At 44.5% G+C, this 11,266-nt stretch overlaps 1 protein-coding gene across 2 annotated transcripts; it reads right to left on the bottom strand.

The window, feature by feature from the left end:
- Nucleotides 1-1,140: 1,140 nt before the first annotated feature.
- LOC112227288 lies at nt 1,141-8,637 on the bottom strand. 2 transcript variants are annotated; one of them, XM_024392190.2, is made up of 6 exons: nt 8,211-8,637; nt 4,698-4,723; nt 3,730-4,470; nt 3,230-3,554; nt 2,360-2,567; nt 1,141-2,206 (listed from the first exon to the last, which is right to left on the bottom strand). In XM_024392190.2, the coding sequence occupies exons 1-6, from the start codon at nt 8,382-8,384 to the stop codon at nt 1,224-1,226; spliced, it is 2,457 nt and encodes an 818-aa protein (XP_024247958.1). In that variant the 5' UTR covers nt 8,385-8,637; the 3' UTR covers nt 1,141-1,223. The 2 variants fall into 2 exon arrangements, with proteins under 2 accessions (XP_024247958.1, XP_024247957.1); XM_024392189.2 differs by having other exon boundaries at nt 3,212-3,554; nt 8,211-8,636.
- Between the last annotated feature and the right edge of the window lie 2,629 nt (nt 8,638-11,266).

Here is an 11,266-nt window from a genome sequence, read left to right as displayed (position 1 = left end):
GTATAACTGTAAAGTTATGTAATGTAAGGTTGAGAGAATGCCAAGAGTGTGCCAAGCTGTCATCAAGGCAAAGGGTGGCTACTTTGAAGAATCTCAAATATTACATTCAAAAGGCACTCGCACATCTGAGCAATCTTTTTTGCAGGTGCATGGTAACAGTTGGACAAGATGAAGGAAAAAGGAAACTGCACACTGCTCGATAGTATCACTGATATTAAATCAAATCAAATGTATTTATAAAGCCCTTCGTACATCAGCTGATATCTCAAAGTGCTGTACAGAAACCCAGCCTAAAACCCCAAACAGCAAGCAATGCAGGTGTAGAAGCACGGTGGCTAGGAAAAATTCCCTAGAAAGGCCAAAACCTAGGAAGAAACCTAGAGAGGAACCAGGCTATGTGGGGTGGCCAGTCCTCTTCTGGCTGTGCCGGGTTGGAGATTATAACAGAACATGGCCAAGATGTTCTCTCTCCTCCCCTGGCCTTGTCCTGTTACTCAGCCTGAAACACAACTCTGGTCTGGGTGGGTCTGGTAGTGTTTAATAAGCTTTACGTATCGGCCTCAAGGCCTTCATCAAAGCATTTGTGAGTTTTTTAAAATTAGCACCTTTATGTAGACCACCCACATCCGTTCCACGCATCGATAAACTTTTGTTATTAACTTACAGAAAACATTTGACCTCTGTCATTGCCAACAAAGGGTATAGAACAAAGGATTGAGATAAACTTTTGTTATTGACCAAATACTTATTTTCCACCATAATTTGCAAATTAATTCATAAAAAAATCCTACAATGTGATTTTCTGGATTTTTTTTCTCATTTTGTCTGTCATAGTTGAAGTGTACCTATGATGAAAATTACAGGCCTCTCTCATCTTTTTAAGTGGGAGAACTTGCACAATTGGTGGCTGACTAAATACTTTTTTTGCCCCACTGTATGTAAACTAACGACTTCAACTGTGTGTCTTTTTTATACCTACAGGAGTCCTAAAATTAGCTAAATGATCCATCTTAAAACAATTCCGTATGTTAGCTTAATATGGAATTGTCTTAAGATGCCAATAAAGGCCATAACTTAATATTATGATACCTTTAACAGACACATCTGATGGATTACGAGAACAAGTTAAAGTCAACCATGTGAAATGCAAAACCTTTTTATTAGTTAAAGAAAATGTATCAGTTCTGAATCATCTGGTACCAAAACAAATAGTCCATGTAGATCTATGTTGTAAACACAAAAAGCCTTTCAGTGTCCGTGTCATAACACAACAGTCGTATGGGGGTGGAGGCAGAGCGGGGTCCTGAGACAGTGTCTATGCCGGTCCAAGTCTCCAGAGCTGAGCTGTGAGGGTGGGCTGAGGAGGTCGAAGGGGTGGCCGAAGATGTGGGCTTCATCACCAGATTCTCCTCCTGACGCCTCGGTGCCTCTGGGTCCATAGAAGACGCGTATCCCTCTGCTGCCGACGGATCCCTCCGCCTTAGTGGCGCAGGGCATTTCAGAGGGTCGAGGGCTGCTGCCTGGATGGGCTGCCTAGTTGGCTGCCTGGTTGCTGAGGAAAGGGTTGTCTGGCTGGTGGCCACCATGCCAGGGAGGGGTTTGAGCTTGACTTCCAGACAGTTCCTCTTCACATGCATCTCCAGCTGGCGTCTCTCCTGGGTCAGGGTCACTGGGTTTGGGGCCATCTGGAGGGAGGACTCGTCCAGAGATCGGCTGGTCTGGGTGGGTCTGGTAGTGTGGGTCTCGGCTGGCTGGGGAGTAGTGGTGGTGCTGGTGCTGGTGAAGGGAGTTTTCTCCACAGGCCTGCTGTTGGCAGGTGAGCTGTATAAATTGTCCTTGAGTTTGGCTGTAGCTGCAGGACTAGTAGCCTGGGTCTCCTCTCTCTCCTCCCGTGGCCTTGTCCTGTTACTCAGCCTGAAACACAACTCTGTGTTTCGCTGCCCTCGGCCAACATGGTCGCTTACGTTGCCCATGATCTTGCCAGGGATCTTAACCGTCTTGCTGTCGCCGGAAGCGGAGGGGGCCTGGGCAGCCAGGTCGGCAAGGTGGTCTCCCACGTACCTGGTGACTAGCTTGGGGAATCCCCAGAGGCGCTGGCTCTGCTTGCGACGGACATGGGACTCTAGCTTCTCCTGGATATCCTGGGTGATGAAGGTGATCTGGGCCCCACCCTGCAGGTACATCCGGATGGACGGCTTGTCTTGACCTTTAGAAAATAAAATAACCCCCCAAAAAAAATACAGATTGTGGGTGCAGGAGTACTCTTTTTTTTTACAGTGTTGATATTTGGGGCAGTGACTTCAAGCATCAAAAAGGAGATAAACTTAGTAGTGTTAACTCTTATAAGACTTGGGTTTACCTTTACCCTCCGACCCACTGAGACTAGGAGGGTTGTTGACACGCTGCGGGGAGAAGTCTGGAAGGCTGGTGGTTTTCCTGGCGATCCTTCTTGTTTTAGCCTGAGATGAGGTTGAGGTGGACTGGGTCGTTTCGAGGTGGGTGGAGGTAGAGGTCAGGTTAGAGGTGGTGTTGGTCCCTCCTCCCTTCAGTCTCTCATTATGGGCTACCTTTGATCAGATTACATTAGATTACATTAGAGTACATCAGATTACATTAGATTACATCAGAATACATTAGATCACATCAGATTACATCAGAATACATTAGATTACATCAGAATACATCAGATTACATTAGATCACATCAGATTACATCAGATTACATCAGAATACATTAGATCACATCAGATTACATTAGATTACATTAGATTACATCAGAATACATTAGATTACATAAGAATACATCAGAATACATTAGATTACATAAAAATACATTAGATTACATCAGATTACCACCAAATCCAACAACTCCTCAACAGGGTGTGCGTCCAAAAAGGCACCCTATTCCCTACGTACATATATATAGTGCACTACCTTAGACCAGAGATCTATGGGGGATAAATTGCCATTTAAGATTTTTTATATTTTTTTTACCTTTATTTAACCAGGCAAGTCAGTTAAGAACAAATTCTTATTTTCAATGACGGCCTAGGAACAGTGGGTTAACTGCCTGTTCAGGGGCAGAACGACAGATTTGTACCTTGTCAGCTCGAGGGTTTGAACTTGCAACCTTCCGGTTACTAGTCCAACGCTCTAACCACTAACCACCATTTGGGACGCAGAAGACATTTTAAAGGGTAATTTGTACAGACCTTCTGTTGCACATTTACCTCCAGGCGTCGTTGGTTCCAGCTGTGCAGGACAGGTGGGTCACTTTTCCCTGGAACGATCTCAAACACTGTAATAATCCGTCTCACTGTCATCGGAGTCTTGGAATGGTCTACACAGTTGGCCTTCTGAGTCTCGGAGGAGTCAGCGGGGTTGGAGCAGTCTTTGCAGCCAGGTGAAGACTTAACAGTAGTAGCAACCACAGGAACATAGTCCCCTTTGTCCTCCATCTTGGTGGTGTCGTAGTAACCAATAGTAGGCTGCCGAGGGCTTTGATGATACTCCAGAGGCAGCCGAGAGTCAGAAGGATTCACGTACTTAGAGGAGCTAGGGGAGGAGTCAGATAATTAGAGGAGCTAGGGGAGGAGTCAGATAATTAGAAGAGCTAGGGGAGGAGTCAGATAATTAGAGGAGCTAGGGGAGGAGTCAGATACTTAGAGGAGCTAGGGGAGGAGTCAGATACTTAGAGGAGCTAGGGGATGAGATAGAAGGATTCACGTACCTCGAGAGGCTGGGAGAGGACCATTGGGAGGCATTTTCAGAGGAGGGGCGAGTCGAACGGCAGGAGGTGTTGGAGGCTTGCGTGGAGCCATAGTATCTGACGTGCCCCTTATCATCTCCTGGTAGTGGGCTAAGACTAAATGGTTGTCTGGGGCTTTCCACTGGGCTGGGGCTATCCAATGGGTGAGGGCAATCCAGGCTATCCAATGAGTAGGGACTATCCAGACTACCGCCCAGGAACCTGTCCGGCCGTTTGTTACAGTGTTGGCAGGTGCTGCAGTCACCACCACTAGATCTGGAGGAGGACATAGAAGATTCGGAAGATCTACAATGTGATCTAGAATGTGTTTTAGTTCTAGAGGTATTTCTGCAGGAGGACCTCCCAGAGCAGGAGTCAGAGGTGTATCTGCAGGAGGACCTCTCAGACCAGGAGTCAGAGGTGTAGCTGCAGGAGAACCTCCCAGAGTAGTTGTCAGAGGTGTAGCTGCAGGAGGACCTCCCAGAGCAGGAGTCAGAGGTGAATCTGCAGGAGGACCTCTCAGACCAGGAGTCTGAGGTGTAGCTGCAGGAGGGTCCACCAAAGCAGGAGTCAGAACCATAGCAGCAGCAGGAGGAGAGGTCAAAGTTCGCTTCAGCGTTCAGTCTGTCTATCTGTAGCTTCTTCATGTCCAGCCGCCCCTCCAAGCGCTGGAGGTATTTGTAGTTGAGGGTGACTCCCTCTGTGAACCTGTTGACCAGGTTTCTGCAGGACAAAATCAATCAATCTCAAATGGCACCCTAATTAATCCCCTGTGCACTACTTTTGACTGGAGCCCTATGGGTCCTGGTCAAAAGTAGTGCACTACATAGGGAATAGGGTGTCATTTGTTTTTTAAATTCTGAATTATTCAATGGTAATCTTTTTTATTTTTTATTAACCCACATGAAAGATCCCTTTGAATTCACAATAAATTATGAAAGAGGACTTACGAGTCAATCTCGTCGTAGACCTCATCCTGTTGAAAAAAGCCACAGCAAAAATTGGTATAAGGATCATAAAATAGACATTTAAGGCCTAAATTCAGCCTGTCTGATTATCCGCTTCCTATACGTTACACTAACGTAGAGTAAGCCTACTGGCACCACTACTAACGTAGAGTAAGCCTACTGGCACCACTACTAACGTAGAGTAAGCCTACTGGCACCACTACTAACGTAGAGTAAGCCTACTGGCACCACTACTAACGTAGAGTAAGCCTACTGGCACCACTACTAACGTAGAGTAAGCCTACTGGCACCACTACTAACGTAGAGTAAGCCTACTGGCACCACTACTAACGTAGAGTAAGCCTACTGACACCACTACTAACAACTACTGCCTACTGGCACCACTACTGTAGAGTAAGCCTACTGGCACCACTACTGGCACCAGACGTAGAGTAAGCCTACTGGCACCACTACTAACGTAAGCCTACTGAGAGTAAGCCTACTGGCACCACTACTAACGTAGAGTAAGCCTACTGGCACCACTACTAACGTAGAGTAAGCCTACTGACACCACTACTAACTGGGCACCACTACTAACAACTACTGATAGAGTAAGCCTACTGGCACCACTACTAACGTAGAGTAAAGCCTACTGGCACCACTACTAGAGTAAGCCTACTGGCACCACTACTAACAGACGTAGAGTAAGCCTACTGGCACCACTACTAATGTAGAGTAAGCCTACTGGCACCACTACTAACGTAGAGTAAGCCTACTAAGCCTACAAACGTAGAGTAAGCCTACTGACACTACAAACACTACTGACACCACTACTAACGTAGAGTGACAAGCCTACTGACACCACTACTGACACCACTACTAACGTAGAGTAAGCCTACTGGCACCACTACTAACGTAGAGTAAGCCTACTGACACCACTACTAACGTAGAGTAAGCCTACTGACACCACTACTAACGTAGAGTAAGCCTACTGGCACCACTACTAACGTAGAGTAAGCCTACTGACACCACTACTAACGTAGAGTAAGCCTACTGGCACCACTACTAACGACACCACTACTAAGAGTAAGCCTGCACACTGGCACCACTGACACCACTACTAACGTAGAGTAAGCCTACTGGCACCACTACTAACGTAGAGTAGCCTAGCCTACTGCACCACTACTAACTACTAGCACCACTACTAACGTAGAGTAAGCCTACTGACACCACTACAAACGTAGAGTAAGCCTACTGACACCACTACAAACGTAGAGTAAGCCTACTGACACCACTACAAACGTAGAGTAAGCCTACTGACACCACTACAAACGTAGAGTAAGCCTACTGACACAACTACTGATGTAGAGTAAGCCTACTGGCACCACTACTAACGTAGAGTAAGCCTACTGGCACCACAACTAGATCTGAAGATGGCGCCGAAAGATAGGGTCGCCTCACTTCTAGTCCTTAGGAAACTTTGCAGTATTTTTTTATATGTATTATTTCTTACATTGTTAGCCCAGAAAATCTTAAGTGTTATTACATACAGCTGGGAAGCTTTTTCCATCGCTTGACTTAGATTTGTGTGTATAAGGTAGTTGTCGTGGAATTGTTCGATCACTTGTTCAGATATTGCTGCACTGTCAGAACTGGAAGCACAAGCATTTCGCTACACTCCAATAACATCAGCTAACCCGGTGTATGTGAACAATAAAATGTAATTTGATTTGATGGTGGTGCAGTGGCCCCTGGTGGTAAGATGGTACAACTGCAATAATTTGTGTTTACTATTATTTACTATTATTGTTAACTACTATTAAACTCGTTTTCTGTTCATTATTGGGGTGGCAGGGTAGCCTAGTGGTTAGAGCGGTGGGACTAGTAACCGAAAGGTTGCCAGTTCAAATCCCCGAGCTGACAAGGTCGTTCTGCCCCTGAACAGGCAGTTAACCCACTGTTCCTAGGCCGTCATTGAAAATAAGAATTTGTTCTTAACTGACTTGCCTAGTAAGATAAATAAAAAATAAATAAAATTTATATAAATTATAATGGGATTGGGTAGAAAAATAAACCTGGGATATTTATATATTGGCCCTATTCTGTATGGAGAGATCTCAGTTTAGCTTTCGGCCCCATTCTGTATGGAGAGATCTCAGTTTAGCTTTAGGCCCCATTCTGTATGGAGAGATCTCAGCTTAGCTTTAGGCCCCATTCTGCCTGGAGAGATCTCAGCTTAGCTTTAGGCCCCATTCTGTATGGAGAGATCTCAGCTTAGTTTTAGACCCCATTCTGCATCTCAGCTCAGTTTTATAAGTGGTGAGCTCCTGATATTGTAGCAAACTCAGGGGGTAGCCCTGAATGGGACTCGAACCTGAGTCCAGCAACTGTCAAGCTAACACCTTAACCGTTACGGCAAGAGATCCAACCCCCTTGATGAGGAGACTAGGTGTTGGCTTAAGGTTGTTACAATACCCCCTTCCTTCAGGAGAGTGTGTCCCCACGCTTCTCTATACCAAGTCCCTCACGTGGACACGCCTCTCCGAGTGCCCCTCGGCCACCATCCCACTTCTGACATCAATATAGCAAATTCAGTGGGTATCCTCAACTGGGACTCAAACCCGGGTCCAGCGACTGTCGAGGTAACACCTTAACTGTTGCGCCAAGAGGTCCGAACCCGTTGATGAGATCGCCATGTGTTGGCTTAAGGTTGTTACAATATGCTCTTATCTATTCAGTTCTGGGGGATTGGAGTCAGACATGATCTGCTGTATGATAGACAGTTTAGTTTGAGTGAAGTCGGGTCAGGCTTCCTCCCTCCTCCCTTCTCTCTCCCCTGTGGTGGATATCAACTGATCTGGAACAATTCCATTTCTATTAGTTTATCATCCTCAACTTGGAGAAAAGCAATATAAAATATGGAACAATGGTCGGCTGACAGGCCTGCTCCAGCCAATGTCAAACATAGGTGTACTAGCCCACCAGTCCAGCAAGCAACACAGTGAGTGGTGCTTTCTGCCCGCTGGTGCTGGATCGAGGTGAGCACCTTTCTCCACGATCGCATAGCTGTCCATTTGTGCTCAGTTTTAATAGGCACAATCTTAGTGAACCCCCCCCCCCCTCTCTCTCACACACACACACCTTGTAATTATGCAGTACAAATAAATATGTGCTCTGTTCACAACGGTCTATTCCTAGGCAGTGCATGAGTTTCCAGTTGTGTTTCGAGTTTGGGGGAGGTAACAATTTATCCAACCATTTCTACCGATCTGCATGTCAGTTATAAAATTGCCACATCTATTTCAATTAACTTTAGGCTGCAGTGATGTTGCCGAATCTTGTCCTATATGCTTAGACTATTCATCACATTAGGAATTGTATTTTATTGTTAGCCCGCAAATACTATATTATTAAGGTGATTTATTTCAACCCCCACCCCTCCCCTGCAGCACCCCCTACTCAAAAACGTCTTCCTGCAGCTACGTCTACGGGCTTGGCGAACAGCACAGTACTTACATCATCTTTCCGTAGATGGATAACCCAGAAGAGGAAAATAATTACGGAGAGGAGAACCACGAATAGTTTGAAGTACCCGGTGACCCCCTCTGAGCCTAACTCCTCCTCGGATGTTTTGAGGAGCCGTGGCACTAGCTTACGTTGGCCAAGGTCCTCGACTGAATTGGCAAACATATTGACTTCTTCAGTCACACATCACCACGACCACTGTAGGATGAAAGATGGCCAAAATGCGCACGGAGATGTAGCTTCTATCCAGTGCTGTTTAGATAAATGCGTTCTTTACCAAGGGGAAACTTGGGGTTGAAGTAATAAGCAATGTCACACTGTTACCGAGCTGTCTGGTGGACACAGTGAGTCTGACGACAGCGGGATGTAATGGAACACAGTCATGGCAGGTGTGCGCCAAGCTATTGTGATGCAATAATTGGTGTTCTGCGTGACGCAATGGAAGGAAACAGCTCTGGTACACCAAAAACCTACGTTTCCATCCTGCGGTTTCGCCTTACCCCCAAAATGCGCTCCTGTAGTCATACGCTACTGTAATGCAACCTGTATTTTACCCAAAGAGAAAATAGCAATCGTTGGGCATATATTTTATTGTTGTAGGGTGAAGATTCTACAAATAAAAACCAGAAACATCATCACCAACCTTTTGTTGATGAGCCCTTTATTGGGCTTCTGCCCACAATATTAGGTGATTCTGACTAAATGATATGACCAAATAAAAGTTTAGGCTGTTGCTGAGCAGTAGACTACATGTTGAGGAATGAATCAGGCAGAATAGTTCATCATGTAATAAATAGTAAGTTATTAATATACACAAATACACACATCAAAAACACACATCTTTTGTCAATTTTTAAACTAAAATCACCAACACTTGAAAAATTATAACTGATACTTTCCATACTTTTCACAGTTTGTATTTAAAATAGGCCTAACAATGTTGTACAACATCCAGTGAAATAATATATCTAGAAGCAAGGCCATCTGGAATCATGTTTTAAGTCAGAGCTGTAATATGTCTAGAAGAGTTGAACCATGTGGATGGGAAGGAACGTCTCACCATGGCTCGGGACCCCGAACCTCACACACTCACACATGCCAGGCTTTGGCTTGACCGTGGGCTCAAGGGGATTGACAGAGGGCACAGAGGTAAGGAGGTCTGGTGGAATAAACAAAATAAAAACGTTATATTTAGACACATTAGAAAGTATGTTTCAATTTAACAGTTTAATATTGTGAAATTTCGATTTGAAATCTTTTGGACATCAGAAAATGTTGATGGAATCCTATTGAAGGATCTGCATTCATATGATAGGTAAGATATATAAAATCTAGCAGAGGGCATATCCAACTGACAATCTCTTAGAAAATAATATTAACTATTGGAAGGATATTCATATGATAGATTGTGAGGAGAGACGCTGGGAGATGAGAAGCAAGTACAGGGAGTGAACATTTAATAAATAACCAACATGAAACAAGCAAGGACAGCATCTAGACAGGGGAAACATAACGACAATAATGATGACACAGGGATCAAACTGAGGAACAGACAGATATAGGGGAGGTAATCAATAAAGTGATGGAATCTACTGAGTCCAAATGAAGCGCTGATGCGCGTAACGACGGTGACAGGTGTTCGGTCAACCTGGCCCCCTTGAGAACCAGGGAGGGGGAGCGTGAACAGGCGTGACATAGGTATGATATACAAAACCTAGCAGAGAGCATATCCCAACTGACATCCTCTTAGAACATGATACAAACTCTTAGAACCAAGACTTAAAAAGAATGGAGAATGGCACAAGATGCAGGGAATGTTGGAACATAACTAACAAAAGGACAGTTAGCGGAAATGTACTCTTAATCCAGTATAAACTAATGTTTAGAATTCATTATACAAGTGACAAAATTCACAAATTCTAGTAGCACAACGGCAGAGTCATGGCTTAATTGTAAAACTAACAATGAGTCAATAATCGATGCCTCGTGGGAATATTATGAAGTCCAAAAATGACGGATATAGTTAGAAAGTTGGCTGTCAGAAGTATTACAATGTAATACAATCCGATGAAGTATCGTCAATCATCTTGAAAAAACCTACCTAAAAAACAGACGCGGGAGATGGAGATGGGGGGGTGAGCAGGTGGGTCTGTGTAGGGGTGATGTTGTGGATGTTTGTGTGGGCTGTTTGCTGTCGTTTGTATGTGAAGGTTCTGTAATGTTTTTTTGAAAAAGAAACATCTTACCAAAAGAAGACAGTATGTTTGGGTAGAGGTATGACTGACTGGGTTTAAACCTGTGGTCCTGTATGACTCAGTTGGTAGAGCATGGCGCTTGCATAGTCAGGCGTGTGGGTTAGATTCCCGGTACCACACAACCACCAACGAAGTGTATGACTGTAACTTCCTTTGGATAAGTGTCTGCTAAAAGTCTGTATTAACCCACTGAGCTGAAGCCTGGGCATTAGCTCAGGGAGCTATCACAATACTCTCTGACAATGTTACTCATCATGTAGGCCTAAATTCACTGAACCACCTGTTGCATGTTGAATATCTTACCTCCCACCACTGAGGTGGCTGTCCTATAGGCCTTTTGGGTTTTTGAGTGTCAAAAAAAGATACGCGTGAAATAACACTATTTGACACGTTAAATAAGGTTTTAATTTGACACGTCAAATAACAGTTTAATTGTAGAATATTGTGTTGGACCAGAACTTCTGGGGTAGCTAGCTAGCTTTATCTTGCATACCTAGCTAGCACCAATACAACCAGCCTGAAAAGTAGAAACTGCAGTCATTTCCATTATTCTTAGCAATTATTTAGGAGTCATTGTGAGTAAGTATTAGCTAGGTAAACACTTGTTGTTCGCCTATTGAAACTGAACTTCAGTTCAAGAAAATAAATAGCTAGCCAGCGACCAAACCCTGTTGCCCAAAGCTATAAGCAGCCTGTGTTGTGAAGCTAGCCACAATAAGGATGCGAGTTGCCTTCAAAATAAAAGTACATATTTGAATGTGATGCAGAAGGTTACAATTGGTGGAATCATGC

Source organism: Oncorhynchus tshawytscha, linkage group LG28 (genome assembly GCF_018296145.1).
Source record: "Oncorhynchus tshawytscha isolate Ot180627B linkage group LG28, Otsh_v2.0, whole genome shotgun sequence".
NCBI classification, from domain to species: Eukaryota; Metazoa; Chordata; class Actinopteri; order Salmoniformes; family Salmonidae; genus Oncorhynchus; species Oncorhynchus tshawytscha.
Note: the sequence above shows the minus strand (reverse complement) of the source record. Positions and strands in the feature narration are given on the sequence as shown.

Coding starts and splice junctions, on each gene's coding strand:
- LOC112227288 (XM_024392189.2), bottom strand. CDS start 8,384: ATGTTTGCCAATTCAGTCGAGGACCTTGGCCAACGTAAGCTAGTGCCA. Junction 4,724..8,210: donor TCCATCTACGGAAAGATGAT/GTAAGTACTGTG, acceptor TTTTTTCAACAG/GATGAGGTCTACGACGAGAT. Junction 4,471..4,697: donor GTCTACGACGAGATTGACTC/GTAAGTCCTCTT, acceptor TTTGTCCTGCAG/AAACCTGGTCAACAGGTTCA.